The 17,367-nt window shown below is 35.1% G+C and overlaps 1 protein-coding gene across 1 annotated transcript; it reads left to right on the forward strand.

Annotated features, from left to right (window-relative positions):
- Positions 1-522: 522 nt before the first annotated feature.
- On the forward strand, positions 523-8,819 carry LOC130048660 (uncharacterized). The gene is made up of 4 exons (XM_056145668.1): positions 523-595; positions 5,414-5,602; positions 8,039-8,239; positions 8,605-8,819. Exons 1-4 carry the CDS (start codon positions 526-528, stop codon positions 8,817-8,819), a joined length of 675 nt encoding a protein of 224 aa, XP_056001643.1. The 5' UTR covers positions 523-525.
- The last annotated feature ends 8,548 nt before the right edge of the window (positions 8,820-17,367 follow it).

Here is a 17,367-nt window from a genome sequence, read left to right on the forward strand (position 1 = left end):
TGTTAATAGTTTCGTGAGGAGTGAAGATGGGGTTTGGTAAAGCACTCACTGGATCCAGCCATGTGTCTTTGTTTGTAATTCGGTTTATGTGTATTTTAGGAATCCAGTATAGGTACGGTAACTCGTATTCATTCGACCCACCGACTGGGATACCAAAGGTGCCTAAACTGAAGCACGGTTATGAATAATTTCATCTTTTGAAAGAGTAGTTGGTATATAAGTAAGATTAAATGCCAAACATCTATGATATTGCTATCGTCCTTTTTGCAATAATCTTAATTTTATATTCGTTTTAGGAATGATCACAACTCCTTATCTTCAACTATTCATGGTGAATTAGAACATGAAACTGAGAGTAACGTGGATTTATATCAGGAAAGGAATTTTGGGGAGGACGGAAGTTTTATTAGCACTTACCAAAGCCGCACTATAAACCCAGGGGAAATCGTCCCTCATGATTGGGCGTACCAAAGGTCTACTTCCATGAGGATGGAATATTTTATATTATCATTGTGTGTGAGTATCATGACGACTGTTGAGCTCTATCATTTACGGATTATATATTTCTATGTAACATTGCTCTCTGAATTAGTAGGTAAGTAATCATCTTTACATAAATTTATTAACTTTCCAATACAAAGGGATGTATGAATACTGTAGTAATCGGGCTCAAATTATTACAGATAAGGAGAGAAGGATTGAAAACTTGCGAACTTTGCGAAACAAATTGCATTATAATCAGATCATTTTCTTTAAAAGCAAGCAAATTTATTTATCTTTTGAATATGAAATAACCTATCCATGTAATATCTGATTCAATAGGATAGAATAAAAGGGCTTCCAGCTAGGTTTTCCATAAAAAATATTTCTATATTCTTTTTCACATATTGAGATAATAGATAGTATATCTAATAGTGGACCTGCTCTTCGTATGTTTTATATCTTTCTTGCGTTAACTCTGTGCTAAAATTACTATATTGCTTGTATTTCCTTTGCTAAAAATGTAAGAAAAAAACGAATAAAAACGACGAAAACAGATTGAAATGCTTCCATCTTAACAGGGCATTGATTCATGGTGCACTTGCCAGACTTTGTACATTTAGTTGTAATGGATATTAACACTTAATAAGTTATGCCATGAATATTTTGGTTTTCTTCTTGTTGCCTTGAACTCGACATTTAGATATAAACAACGTTTTATCGATCAACAATAATCATTTTCATTCATCGATTATATATTATTTAACGTCCCTCTAGAGAATATTTCACGCATATAGAGATGTCACCTTTGCCGGTGAAGGGCTGCAACATTTACTCCTATGCTAAGCTCTTATGGCCTTTGAGCAGCAATATATCTTTATTGTGCCACACCTGCTGTGACACGGTACCTCAGCTTTTGCGGTCGCATCCAACGGACTACCCCAATTCGTCATTTACTTACGACAAGCAAGGAGCACTCAGGAACTATTCTAACCCGGATCACCACCGCACAGAAATATTTTATTGAAAATAAATATTAATGGCAAACTAGCATCTCAACTTTATGACTAGCGGGGTGATATCAGCTTCCCCATCATCAAATCTCATATTTATGTACCAATATTCCATTATCAACTGTATATGGTGTTTATATTTTTTAACTGATTCGATACATAAGAACTTGTGATGTGTACAATCAAATTTCAAATTGAGGCCGGCTTCAGACCAAGAAGTTGATGTTACAGTTTCAACATCTCGTTTAAAGTGAGCATTTCGCAAATTATGTGGTCGTTATGTTGATCTAGTTAGCCAATACAACTTATCATTGGAACAAATGCAGTCTAACGTATTCTATACCGATTGTTAGGCTGTTCTTGGCACAGAGATTTGAGTAAGGATTAATTAGATTACCAGATCAGAATATGGGACCCACGGCAAGTGTGACCGGTCGACAGGGGATGTCTACTCTTCCTATGCTCATGGCCCGACCTCTGATATACACGTATCCAAGTGTTCGTGTTTGCCGAACTCTTTATTTTGTATTCTTTACAGGAGTTATGAGATTGATCACTGTTTGTTATCTGTACCTTTATATTTCAAGGATTTCCTGATAACTGGAATGGAAACACTTGTTTTTCCTTTCTTTGACTATCACATTTCTCGACACATTGTGTTAATGGACAATTGCGATAATTCGTCGTAAAGACTGGATCATTTGTGGCGGCCGTTTCACTAAGCAATTGTAGATCGTAAATGTGAACGTAGCACATCAAACAACCGTTTCACTATAAAAGTTACGACTTGTGTTCGACGAACATATTGATCGTAACTCTATGAGTGGTCTAGAACTGTAGTAAGTGCTCCTACATGCACGTAAACGAGCAATATCGCCGCCATGCTAGCCCTGGTCGATACCATTTTATAGTTGTGGTTACCTGACTGAGTTTGTTAACACTGTGGAGGAAGAAAATATTTATAATAACTTGCTTTAGCACAGGAATATTGTGCAGTCCCAGCCCGAATTCGAAATTGATTAGAAGAAATAAATCTTTCTTTGCTACGCACAGCTAGACCTACATAAATGCTAGTCAGCAAAAATAAAATTAATGTAAACACATTAAATCGATCGTTTCATTTTTATATTGCATTCCTACATACTAATTGGGAAGGGAATTCAATACATTGAATATTGTAAATAATAAAAACAACAACAGTTGTCAACGGTGGTGGGCGGTGGGTGGGGATTGTTCTGTAATTGCATCAACATTCATGTGCATGTATAAATAACATTGTTTGGAATATTGAAGACTTTAATTTTGATACATGTGTTCAGAAATTAAAACTTTTCATCGATATGTAGCTCAGTTAAGGTTATTCGAGAAATATCCCAGCGATGTTTTAAATGTACCTCTGTGCACTTCGCACCATATGACGTCAAATTGAAAAATTACGGCACATCGTACACTCGGGAAAAAGCAACATGATTTTTTCTGCAATATATTCTAGATGTATTTATGCGTTTAAAAAGTGCAGGGAACAATTTTTGTCTTGCATATTAATGATATGATATATATATAGGAATGAGGACAACCCCGGTAATTCGCCGATGACTGTTGATACGTTGTTAAATTTTAGCATGTTTAATTTCAGTATGTACTTTTCATGTAAAGCATTTTTATATATTTCAGAGTATATCAATAAAAATGCAGCTGGTTACCCGCATGATCTGAACTTCTGTTCACAAGTAGGGTCTCTTGCTGCTTTAAAAAAATAAAGTGTTACGTGATATTCCTCCTAGGCACCTGATCCCACCTAGGTACGTCCAGGGGTCTGTGTTTGCCCAACAATCTATTTTGCTTTTGTATTGCTTGTAGAAGTTATGGGATTGAACACTGTTCGTTATCTTCACCTTTCATTCAATAAATGACGTCATATGAAATTACTTTGAGGGGAATTTGCGGTAGCTAAGTCACATTCAGTATATATATATATATATATATATATATATATATATATATATATATATATATATATATATATATATGTGTGTGTGTGTGTGTGTGTGTGTGTGTGTGTGTGTGTGTGTGTGTGTGTGTGTGTGTGTGTTATCGTTTTAGTGTTTTACCGTAGCGAGTGTAATTATACCTGTGAATTCGAGGTGTAATATCACCCCATAATCATAGTGCATTATACTATGGAAGCCCTTAACCTAGTCCGTAACATTTAATCTATATCCGAGATTGATCACATGATCAGTATGCCTTTTATCACTATCTAAATGTAACTAACAAAGATCATAACACATGCACATTCTAATGATTCAATAATATAATTTTCTAGGAAGATATGATAAAATATCTTAATTAGGTAATGGGGAGGGGGGGGGGTAAAATTCGAAGGTTGCAAGTGCTACGTTTCTGTAGATTTTTATGAAAGTCGATAGCAATTGATTATAATACAAACTATATACACAAGAAAGAAATGGTTCGCCATCGGACTATTCCGACAATATTCATAAGAATTCTACCTGGGTAAATAAATGATCTGCATTATACATCATCACGTTAAGCTGAAAGTATATATGTATATATGCCTAAAAGAAAAAAAAGATAAAAATGTAAGAGGAAAATCAAGTAATTTCAGATATTAATTAAGTCTGTGAATTGTTTGAGATTGATATAAATATCTGAATGGTGTTATAGCTTATTTTACAACAAACAATAATCAAACGAGTGCATGAGAGGCGAAATCAACCAACAATGATCTCATAAATCCCACAATGAATACAAAATAAAGAGCAAACACGGGCCCTTGGACATATCAGAGTTGGGACCAACTAAGCATCCCCTGTCGATCGGTCACATCCGCTGTGTGCCTCATGTCCCAACCAGGCAAACGCAGAAATCCTCAGTCAAAATCAGTGTGCCAAGAACGACCTTACAATCGGTCTAACACACGTCAAACAGCATTTGACCCAATAAAAGGTAATATGAACAAACTAGATCATTATAATGACCATTGGATTATATTGAGATATATAAACATTGTTTGCAAGTGATAATGGAACATTGCTTCATAGAAGTTGATGATGGAGATATTGAAATCATCCCGTTTGTCTTAAAGATGAGTTGATAGTTTTCAGTCAATATCGATTTTGTATGTATCCATTCTTTAAAGGATGTTTGAAGAAGGACACGATTTTCTATACATGTGTGCTCTTTGTTTTAATGTCTAGATCATTATCTTTTCATTATTTATTCGGTTTTGTTTTTGTCTTTTCAATATCATTCACTTATTGATGGAAACTTGATTCACTTCAGCACATTAATACACGGTATCTAAAATTCTATAAAATAGCTCTTTATATTCTTAAATGATTATTTTTCCAATTTTAAGTTTCTTGAAAATAAAAACAAACAAACGAACAAACAAAAATAAAACCAAAAAAAACAAAAAAACAACAACAAAAAAACAACAAAACCAAGATACAAAAATGAAAAACAAAATACCAAATTCCCTATCAATCCTTTTAACATTCTAGGAATCTTCTGAACGTTAAAAAAGAGATTGGATTCAAAATTTCCAATATTTTCATAGACAACATGGAAATGTATTCATAGATTACTGCAGACGATAAGGATATATTCGTAATCATGAGAAAATAATGACTGTATATTTTTTCTACAGTAAAATCAAATTTAAATCTACCTTTATATAGTTTAGAACTCTAACAAATCAGATGTAAATCCCAATCGTAAGAGCTAGGACTACGGCATGTTTCGTGAAATGGTCGTAGAAGTCAAAGTCATCGTAAGCGTAATCGTACGTTCACGATCTAAGATCAGATGTTTTGCTGTCTTGGTCATTTACCTCATATTATCTGATCATACTAATTATCGTGAAATCAAATCTCCATTCGTTGCTAATTATCTAGGGACATCACCATTATTTTTGTGTCAACACGTTCAGCAGTCATCAACCAATGGTTCGTTTGTTGCCAGTCTTGGTTGTGATGACGACAAGGAGACCTTCTCGCTGACCATTGATGGAGTTAATGAAGTGTGGTCTGTTGACCTGAACAATACTTTAACAATTGGTTGGATCTATGTCAGCGTTGGTACTGGTAATAACAATTTCATATTTCCTTTGATTTGCCAGTATTGCTTAATTAAAGATTGAAAGACACTGTAAAAGTGGATTATGAAATGTATGTTGAACATACTGAGGATAAAAGAGTTTTGAAGAACTTCTGTCGACCTGAAGGAAGTAAACTAAGATCACTTCAACGATTGACAACATGTGAATATCCTAATTCTGCCATCGGGAAGGTGAATAAAATAACTATTCGTCAAATAGGAAAGGGGTCATTGAAACTTTTTCAAGTTAAACCAATTGGTAAATGCAGAGGGATGCAGTCCTAATTTCCATCAAACATATCCTCTTTATACATCATTCATTTTATTTAATTTACTTCCCTTTCCCACAAATTTAAATATCTTTCTCAAAATTATATTTCATGAAGATTTTTTTCTATTGATGGTTTACTATCTCCCCGCCTTTGTTTAGGAATATCTCGTTTGAGGCAAACGATAGTACTGAATTATACGAATTCCAAAGCTTTAGACGGCGACATAGACACATATTACCATTCAAATGAAAATGTCCAGGCCTCCTGGTTCCTGAAACTGGATAAAAACTATACGATGAAATGGATACTTTTATCAGTCAGGGGAGGTAAAATTTTGATAAGTCATTATATGCATACATGATCAAAAAAGAGATTCCCAGCGGATGTGACTGGTAAAAAAGTAATGCTTATACATCCTCCTTTGCACTTGTTTCCACCTTTGTTATTTCAAGGGGTGTGTATTTACCCTATTGTCCATTCTTGGTGATGGATAATATATTTGAAATTGATTACTATTCGTTGTATTCAATTCTTTGTAAGTAATCAGGTAATAAACATATGATTTTCATACGAACTTCACATTTTCACAAGTTATGTTTGAATCAAATGTATAGGGCTCACGGCGGGTGTGACTGGTCAACAGGGGATGATTGCTCCTCCTAGGAATCTGGTCTCACCTCTGTTATATCCAGCACTTCATGTTTGCCAAACTATATATTTTGTATTGCTTATAGGAGTTATGAGATTGATCACTGTTCGTTATATTCACCTTTCATTCATTGAACGAACCTAACTTTTCTCAATATGTTGTAATCCAATAGGGATCTGGGTTAGATGTAAAACTTTTTTGGCACGCTGTTTTGGCTATATTTAGCATCAAAATTGGCACCGTATAAGTTTTACATTATGACCCCTGGGTCGAGGCCTCTGCTGGTGGACTGTTAGTCCCCGAGGGTCTCTACAGCCCAGTAGCTAAGTACTTCGTTACTAGCTTGAAAATACGGATGTATATTAAATTGCTGTTATAAAATTTAGAAATTCATTTCAAAATTAAGGATTATCTCCCTCATGCATAGCTCTTATCCTCGGATGAATTTGGCTCCACTTTTTTGGCACGCTGTTTTTGGCTATATTTAGCTCTAAAACTTCATAGTTATTTCGGATTTCAAACATTTCGTTTGAGCATCACTGAAGAGACATTATTTGTCGAAATGCGCATCTGGTGCATCAAAATTGGTACCGCATAAGTTTTACATACAATTATTGTCAAGTGGGACAAATATAAAAATGATAATTTGGGTGGTATCTATTAACTGAAACTGCCTCATTTTTGTTCACGTAACAGCGCTCGTAGCTCGTTCTTCGCTACATGTACATGTATAAGGGTTAACTTCATAACTGAATTATCCTGCATTTTTCTCTCATTCAGAACTTCTCCCACTTTGGAACCAAATTATACTTGTGTTTTGTAATGATAATAACAATGATTTATTCTATTCTTTGATATTGATGAGTGATCTGCAGTTTTCCTATTTTCGCAGTTGATAATCCCGATATTTGTACTTTATAAATTAAATTTCTGATAATATTGTAAAACTTATACGGTACCAATTCTGATGCACCAGATGCGCATTTCGACAAATAATGTCTATTCAGTGATGCTCAACCGAAATGTTTGAAATCCGAAAAAACAATAATAAGGAAGTTTACATTTAGTCTTACGCACACGTTCCTTTTTTTTCATTTTGCGTTGCTATGAAAATCGATCCTTTGACTTTGGTGTTCCGAATGAAAATGAACGGTGAACGCACGGTGGACACTTTGTCAACGGAGAGCGCATGATGAAGGCACGGAGAACGCACGGTGAACGCACGGTGAGAGAACGTAGAAATGGTCAAATAAAACGTTTGAGAGATTGTAAGCAATACAAAATAAATAGCTGGGCAAACACGGATCACTGGACACACCAGAGGTGGGGTTAGGTTTCTAGGAGGAGTAAGCATCATCTGTCGACCGGTCACACCCGCTGTGAGCCCTATATCGTGACCAGGTAAACGGAGTTATCCGTGGTCAAAATCAGTGTGCCAAGAATGAACTGTACTCACTCATGTATTATTTCACATTGATTTGAAATATTCTCTCCTATATCAGGACATTATGAAGTACACGTTACAGATGGTAACCTAAGAACAAGCACGCCCACACTGTGTCAGAATTTCAGTTTTACCGGACCAAATTCCTTAAAGAAAAACAACAAGGTCTTGGAATGTTCCACAGAAATGACAGGGGATACAATTGTCATGACAAGAACAGATTTTGGACCATTGAGGCTGTTTGACTTGTATCCCATAAGTAAATATGTTTGGATATCTACAATTCATTAATACTTTGTCAGTAATGAATCTTTGATCTTCCAGTCTATAATATTTATCGATCTAAGTATTGTGAAATTTAAACTACTTTTAAACATGACAAACATAGAAAACAGTTTGAGTCACATAAATATAAAAATAGTCACATAGAAGAAAAATAAATATTTGATAGTTATTGTGAAATGATGGGAGCAAAAATTATCTCTGTAAAATCATCTCGATTATCAGAGATATGATTCTAATTCCAGTTACCCCTATTTCAAGAGCATGTATCAAAGGAGATATTATATTTAAAACAGGTATCAAATCATTGCCTGTCTTACTGTAATGCAACTATACTTCTAGTTTGTCCCGAAAACCACTACGGACCAAACTGCACTAAATGCAAAGCAGAGTGTATACCCTGTAGTCCTATCACTGGTGTATGTTTGAATTCGATGTGTGACCAAAAAACAGGTAGATGTGAAGATTGGAAAACAGAAATGGTTACATACAGTACCGCCTCTGACGAAGACACACCTAGTACTAAGGAAATGAACGTCATTCAAGGTATCCTCTAATATTTTATAATTACTCCAATATCATTCTGTTAGTGTGTACTGAAGGTTTTATTCATAAGATGGGGATTATTGTGGCAAAAATATGATATTAATATTAAACATATCAAATGCAAAGATAATGTTATTGTAACTCATCATGAATGCGCCTTGATTATTATTTTTTTATCTTTGCTTTTTGTCGTTTGATTCGACGCAGAAACTTCATTTCAATATAGCTACATTGTAAATCGTGTGGTATTAGGCACTCGGTTAGAAGATATTAAGCTAAATATCAGCATTACTTTGAGTGAACTTGACAGCCGATTTGTGACAGTTTTATGCATCAATTCCTCGCGATATTAAACCAGCATTGGGTACCGATAGTGTATACTTATTATAAGGTAATGATTTCTTATCCTTATGAAAGGTGAAGATAACGAATAGTGATCAATCTCATAACTCCTACAAGCAATACAAAATAGATAGTTGGGCAAACACGTACCCCTGGGCACACCAGAGGTGGGATCAAGTGCCACGGAGGAGTAAGCATCCCCTGTCGACCAGCCACACCAGCCGTGATACATACATCCTGATAAAGTAAACGGAGTTATCCTCAGCCAAATCAGTGTGCCAAGAACGACTTAACAATCGGTATGAAGCACACCAGACAGTATATGACCCAATGATAAGTTGTATTGACGAACTAGATCGTTATAACGACCATATAATTTGCGAAATGCTGACTTCAATCGAAACTGTTGAAACCCCTGTACCATCAACTTGTTTGTCAGTAGCTTACCCCGATTTAAAAACTGACTATACACAGATCAAGCTCTTACATGTCGAATCAGTTGAGATATATAAACACCATATGCAGGTGATATATTCCTCATGTAACATGTCTAATTATTTTATCACTTCTGGTTTTCTAAACACATTGTAAATAGATTGTATAAGATTTTTGAATATTTTTATGCTTAATTCTTACTGGTCATAGGGTAGGTTCTGGCCCATAAGAATAAGAGTTATGTAATTGATTACTTTTCGTTAACTTTACGTGTTCAGCACATATAATACCGTTCTTTATATGCTGATTTTGACTACGAGTTGCTCCGTTTATCTGATCAAGATATATGCTTCTAAGCGAAGTAACTGATCAACAGTAGATATTTCATTTTTGTCCTTTACTTGCTTTTGTATCTTTTATATGATTTATGAGTATGATTTTTTGATTTTCGTTTGTACATATGCTTAACTATATAAAGTAAATTTCTATTTAAGAATGTATTTCCGATTTGTATCAGTGAATAATGAAAAGAATCATGCTAAGAACTTTACTATATATCAGACAGAACATGCATTCTATCAACAATTTTGAAATTGGCTATTGCAAATCTTGATGACGTATAAGACTTTTTATTCCAGGCTTTCATTAAATCCACACCAATTTAGTATAAACAAAACTAGTTATTGAAATAAAGCATTTTAAAAACGATTACCCAAGTGTTCAGGTGAGCCATGAGACCCGCAGGCCTATTTATTAACATCGTTAGTTAACCCTTGCGAAACTGAACAACTTTTGTTCTACATGTCTTGTCAAAAGTTTCTCGAGAAAAAAGTTATTAATGTTATTAATTGTGATACAAATTCGACTGTTCAGGCGAGCCATGACGCCCTGAGGCCTATTTTTTTTATATCATTAGATAGATCTTGCAAACCTGAACAACTTTTATTCTACATGTCTTATCAAAAGTTTCGTGAGAAAAAAGTTAATCATTGTAACAGAAATTCAATGGTTCAGGCGAGCCATGAGGCCTATGGGCCCATTTCTTGATATGACACGAAAGATCTCAATAAACTGTACAACTTTTGTTATATATGTCTATGCAAAATATTTACGAGTAAATAGTTATGATTTAAAACGTGGAGAAAAATGAGACACTTTTTAAAACTCCATTTTCGACCCCTACCGAGCTTCCATACTAGGCACTTCCGGAAATTTTTAAAACCCAGGTGCACAACTACAACATGTCGTCTAACATCACTGAAAATTTCAGCACTCTAGCTTTTATCGGTTTTGAGTTTTTGTCTGGACAAAATGGTCATCTGAAAATCGATAAAAGGGGGATAACTTCCAACCGGAAGTGATTTTTCAAAAATTGAAACGGCGGTACAAACTTCAAATGGCAACGCATCAATCCTGAAAATTTGAAGCAAATTGATCCAGCCATCTCCGAGAAATCTTCTACACAAAAATCGGTAAGGAGAAAAAAAAAGAATAATAACTAGATGCGATCTCGTTGCGAGCAACGAGTGGGTCTTCCGTCCAATTTTAGATGTGATGAGATAAGAATTTGACTGAGATTTTCATTCATAAATAATGATACAAATATATTGTCTAGACGTACAATTTAGCTTCGGTAATGTTTTACAAATATTGATCATTTAAGTGCTATAAATTAAAGAATCTCTGCCGCTCTCGGCCACTAATTAAAGGGGTCAGCCTTTTTTTCGACAAAAAAGTTAATAATGTTATTTACTGCGATACAAATTCGAGACTGATCAGGCGAGTCATGTCGCCCGGAGGCCTATTTTTTTTTATATCATTCTAGATACATCTCGCAAAACTGAACAAATTTTGTTGTACATGTCCTATTAAAATTGTCTTGAGAAAAAAGTTATTGATTGCGACATATATCAGACTGTTAAGGCGAGTCATAAGGCCCGTGGGCCTTTTTCTTGATATCGTTTGAAAAATCTTGCAAAACTGAACAACTTTTGTTCTACATGTCTTATCAAAAGTTTTTCGAGAAAAAAGTTATTGATTGTGACACTAATCAAACTGTAGGCGAGCCAAGAGGCCCGTTCGCCTTTTTCATGATGTTGTTTGAAACATCTTGCAAAACTGAACAACTTTTGCTCTAGATGTCTCATTAAAAGTTTCTTGACTAAAATGTTATAGATTGCAACAATAACCCAACTGTTCAGGTGAGCCATGAGACTCACAGGCCTTATTCTTAACATCGTTAGTTAACGCTTGCGAATCTGAGCAACTTTTGTTCTACAAGTCTTATCAAAAGTTTCTCGAGAAAAAAGTTATTAATGTTATTAACTGTGATACAAATTCGACTGTTCAGGCGAGCAATGACGCCCGTAGGCCTATTTTTTTTACATCATTAGATAGATCTTGCAAAACTGAACAACTTTTGTTCTACATGTCTTATCAAAAGATTCTCGAGAAAAAAGTTAGTAATTGTGACACTGATGAAACTGTTCAGGCGAGCCATGAGGCCCGTTGGCCTTTTTCATGATGTTGTTCGAAAGATCTTGCAAAACTGAAATACTTTTGTTCAAGATGTCTTATTAAAAGTTTCTTGACAAAAATGTTATAGATTGCAACAATAACCCAACTGTTCAGGTGAGCCATGAGACCCGCAGGCCTATTTATTAACATCGTTAGTTAACCCTTGCGAAACTGAACAACTTTTGTTCAACATGTCTTCTCAAAAGTTTCTCGAGAAAAACGTTATTAATGTTATTAATTGTGATACAAATTCGACTGTTCAGGCGAGCCATGACGCCCTGAGGCCTATTTTTTGATATCATTAGATAGATCTTGCAAACTTGAACAACTTTTATTCTACATGTCTTATCAAAAGTTTCGTGAGAAAAAAGTTAATCATTGTAACAGAAACTCAATGGTTCAGGCGAGCCATGAGGCCTATGGGCCCATTTCTTGATATGACACGAAAGATCTCAATAAACTGTGCAACTTTTGTTATATATGTCTAAGCAAAATATTTACGAGTAAATAGTTATGATTTAAAACGTGGAGAAAAATGAGACACTTTTTTAAACTCCATTTTCGACCCCTACCGAGCTTCCATACTAGGCACTTCCGGAAATTTTTAAAACCCAGGTGCACAACTACAACATGTCGTCTAACATCACTGAAAATTTCAACACTCTAGCTTTTATCGGTTTTGAGTTTTTGTCTGGACAAAATGGTCATCTGAAAATCGATAAAAGGGGGATAACTTCCAACCGGAAGTGATTTTTCAAAAATTGAAACGGCGGTACAAACTTCAATTGGCAACGCATCAATCCTGAAAATTTGAAGCAAATTGATCCAGCCATCTCCGAGAAATCTTCTGCACAAAAATCGGTAAGGAGAAAAAAAAAAGAATAATAATAATAACTAGATGCGATCTCGTTGCGAGCAACGTGTGGGTCTTCCGTCCAATTTTAGATGTAATGAGATAAGAATTTGACTGAGATTTTCGTTCATAAATAATGATACAAATATATTGTCTAAACGTACAATTTAGCTTCAGTAATGTTTTACAAATGTTTTAAATCATTTAAGTGCTATAAATTAAAGACTCTCTGCCCCTCTCGGCCACTAATTAAAGAGGTCAGCCTTTTTTCGAGAAAAAAGTTAATAATGTTACTTACTGCGATACAAATTCGACTGATCAGGGGAGTCATGTCGCCCGGAGTCCTATTTTTTTTTTTATATATCATTCTAGATATATCTTGCAAAACTGAACAAATTTTGCTCTACATGTCCTATCAAAATTTTCTTGAGAAAAAAGTTATTCATTGCGACATTTATCAGATTGTTAAGGTGAGTCATAAGGCCCGTGGGCCTTTTTCTTGATGACTCATTAAAAGTTTCTTGACTAAAATGTTATAGATTGCAACAATAACCCAACTGTTCAGGTGAGCCATGAGACCCGCAGGCCTATTTCTTAACATCGTTAGTTAATGCTTGCGAAACTGAACAACTTTTGTTCTACATGTCTTGTCAAAAGTTTGTCGAGAAAAAATTTATTAATGTTATTAATTGCGATACAAATTCCACTGTTCAGGCGAGCCATGACGCACGGAGGCTTTTTTTTTTTATATCATTAGATAGAACTTGCAAAACTGAACAACTTTTATTCTACATGTTTTATCAAAGTTTCGTGAGGAAAAAGTTAATCATTGTAACAGAAATTCAATGGTTCAGGCGAGCCATGAGGCCCATTGGCCCATTTCTAGATACGGCACGAAAGACCTCAATAAACTGTACAACTTTTGTTATATATCTCTAAACAAAATATTTTACGAGTATAAAGTTATGCGACATTTATCAGACTGTTAAGGCGAGTCATAAGGCCCGTGGACCTTTTTCTTGATATCGTTTGAAAGATCTTGCAAAACTGAACAACTTTTGTTCTACATGTCTTATCAAAAGATTCTCGAGAAAAAAGTTAGTAATTGTGACGTTAACAAACTGTTCAGTCGAGCCATGAGGTCCATTGGCCTTTTCCATGATGTTGTTGGAAAGATCTTGCAAAACTGAACAACTTTTGTTCTAGATGTCTTATTAAAAGTTTCTTGACAAAAATGTTATAGATTGCAACAATATCCCAACTGTTCAGGTGAGCCATGATACCCGCAGGCCTATTTCTTAACATCGTTAGTTAACGCTTGCGAAACTGAACAACTTTTGTTCTACATGTCTTATCAAAAGTTTCTCCAGAAAAAAGTTATTGATTGTGACACAAATCAAACTCTTCAGGCGAGCTATGAGGCCCGTTGGCCTTTTTCATAATGTTGTTCAAAAGATCTTGCAAAACTGAACAACTTTTGTTCTAGATGTCTTATTAAAAGTTTCTTGACAAAAATGTTATAGATTGCAACAATAACCCAACTGTTCAGGTGAGCCATGCGACCCGCAGGCCTATTTCTTAACATCGTTAGTTAACGCTTGCGAAACTGAACAACTTTTGTTCTACATGTCTTATCAAAAGTTTCTCCAGAAAAAAGTTATTGATTGTGACACTAATCAAACTCTTCAGGCGAGCTATGAGGCCCGTTGGCCTTTTTCATAATGTTGTTCGAAAGATCTTGCAAATCCGAACAACTTTTGTTATAGATGTCTTATTAAAAGTTTCTTGACAAAAATGTTATAGATTGCAACAATATCCCAACTGTTCAGGTGAGCCATGATACCCGCAGGCCTATTTCTTAACATCGTTAGTTAACGCTTGCGAAACTGAACAACTTTTGTTCTACATGTCTTATCAAAAGTTTCTCCAGAAAAAAGTTATTGATTGTGACACAAATCAAACTCTTCAGGCGAGCTATGAGGCCCGTTGGCCTTTTTCATAATGTTGTTCAAAAGATCTTGCAAAACTGAACAACTTTTGTTCTAGATGTCTTATTAAAAGTTTCTTGACTAAAATGTTATAGATTGCAACAATAACCCAACTGTTCAGGTGAGCCATGAGACCCGCAGGCCTATTTCTTAACATCGTTAGTTAACGCTTGCGAAACTGAACAACTTTTGTTCTACATGTCTTATCAAAAGTTTCTCCAGAAAAAAGTTATTGATTGTGACACTAATCAAACTCTTCAGGCGAGCCATGAGGCCCGTTGGCCTTTTTCATAATGTTGTTCGAAAGATCTTGCAAATCCGAACAACTTTTGTTATAGATGTCTTATTAAAAGTTTCTTGACAAAAATGTTATAGATTGCAACAATAACCCAACTGTTCAGGTGAGCCATGAGACCCGCAGGCCTATTTCTTAACATCGCTAGTTAACGCTTGCGAAACTGAACAACTTTTGTTCTACATGTCTTGTCAAAAGTTTCTCGAGGAAAAAGTTATTAATGTTATTAATTTCGATACAAATTCCACTGTTCAGGCGAGCCATGACGCCCGGAGGCCTATTTTTAGATATCATTAAATAGAACTTGCAAAACTGAACAACTTTTATTCTACATGTCTTATCAAAAGTTTCGTGAGAAAAAAGTTAATCATTGTAACAGAAATTCAATGGTTCAGGCGAGCCATGAGGCCCATGGGCCCATTTCTTGATAAGACACGAAAGATCTCAATAAACTGTGCAAGTTTTGTTATATATGTCTAAACAAAATATTTACGAGTAAAAAGTTATGATTTAAAACGTGGAAAAAAATTGCACACTTTTTAAAACTTCATTTTCGACCCCTACCGAGCTTCCATACTAGGCACTTCCGGAAATTTTTAAAACCCAGGTGCACAACTACAGCATGTTGTCTAACATCACTGAAAATTTCAACACTCTAGCTTTTATTGTTTTTGAGTTTTTGTCTGGACAAAATGGTCATCAGAAAATCGATAAAAGGGGGATAACTTCCAACCGGAAGTGATTTTTCAAAAATTGAAACGGCGGTACAAACTTCAAATGGCAACGCATCAATCCTGAAAATTTGAAGCAAATCGATCCAGCCATCTCCGAGAAATCTTCTGCACAAAAATCGGTAAGGAGAAAAAAAAAAGAATAATAATAATAATAACTAGATGCGATCTCGTTGCGAGCAACGAGTGGGTCTTCCGTCCAATTTTAGATGTGATGAGATAAGAATTTGACTGAGATTTTCGTTCATAAATAATGATACAAATATATTGTCTAGACGTACAATTTAGCTTCGGTAATGTTGTACAAATATTGATCATTTAAGTGTTATAAATTAAAGACTCTCTGCCCCTCTCGGCCACTAATTAAAGGGGTCAGCCTTAAAGTTAATAATGTTATTTACTGCGATACAAATTCGACTGATCAGGCGAGTCATGTCGCCCGTAGGCCTATTTTTTTTTATGTCATTCTAGATATATCTAGCAGAACTGAACAAATTCTGTTCTACATGTCTTATCAAAATTTTCTTTTGAAAAAAACTATTGATTGCGACATTTATCAGACTGTTAAGGCGTGTCATAAGGCCCGTGGGCCTTTTTCTTGATATCATTTGAAAGATCTTGCAAAACTGAACAACTTTTGTTCTACATGTCTTATCAAAAGATTCTCGAGAAAAAAGTTAGTAATTGTGACACTAATCAAACTGTTCAGGCGAGCCATGAGGCCCGTTCGCCTTTTTCATGATGTTGTTCGAAAGATCTTGCAAAACTGAACAACTTTTGTTCTATATGTCTTATTAAAAGTTTCTTGACAAAAATGTTATAGATTGCAACAATAACCCAACTGTTCAGGTGAGCCGTGAGACTCGCAGGCCTATTTCTTAACATCGTTAGTTAACGCTTGCGAAACTGAACAACTTTTGTTCTACATGTCTTATCAAAAGTTTCTCGAGAAAAAAGTTATTGATTGTGAAACTAATCAAACTCTCCAGGTGAGCCATGAGACCCGTTCGACTTTTTCATGATGTTGTTCGAAAAATCTTTCAAAACTGAACAACGTTTGTTCTAGATGTCTTATTAAAAGTTTTTTGACAAAAATGTTATAGACTGCAACAATAACCCAACTGTTCAGGTGAGCCATGAGACCCGCAGGCCTATTTCTTAAGATCGTTAGTTAACGCTTGCGAAACTGAACAACTTTTCTTCTACATGTCTTGTCAAAAGTTTCTCCAGAAAAAAGTTATTAATGTTATTAATTGTGATACAAATTCGACTGTTCAGGCGAGCCATGACGCCCGCAGGCCTATTTTTTTTATATCATTAGATAGATCATGCAAACCTGAACAACTTTTATTCTACATGTCTTATCAAAAGTTTCGTGAGAAAAAAGTTAATCATTGT

Source organism: Ostrea edulis, chromosome 7 (assembly GCF_947568905.1).
Source record: "Ostrea edulis chromosome 7, xbOstEdul1.1, whole genome shotgun sequence".
In the NCBI taxonomy this organism is placed as follows: Eukaryota; Metazoa; Mollusca; class Bivalvia; order Ostreida; family Ostreidae; genus Ostrea; species Ostrea edulis.

Excerpts from the sequence above, each read along its gene's own strand:
- LOC130048660 (XM_056145668.1), top strand. The coding sequence starts at position 526 with ATGACGACTGTTGAGCTCTATCATTTACGGATTATATATTTCTATGTA. Across the intron at positions 596-5,413 it reads ATTGCTCTCTGAATTAGTAG|GGACATCACCATTATTTTTG; the intron begins GTAAGTAATCAT and ends CTAATTATCTAG. Across the intron at positions 5,603-8,038 it reads CTATGTCAGCGTTGGTACTG|GACATTATGAAGTACACGTT; the intron begins GTAATAACAATT and ends CTCCTATATCAG.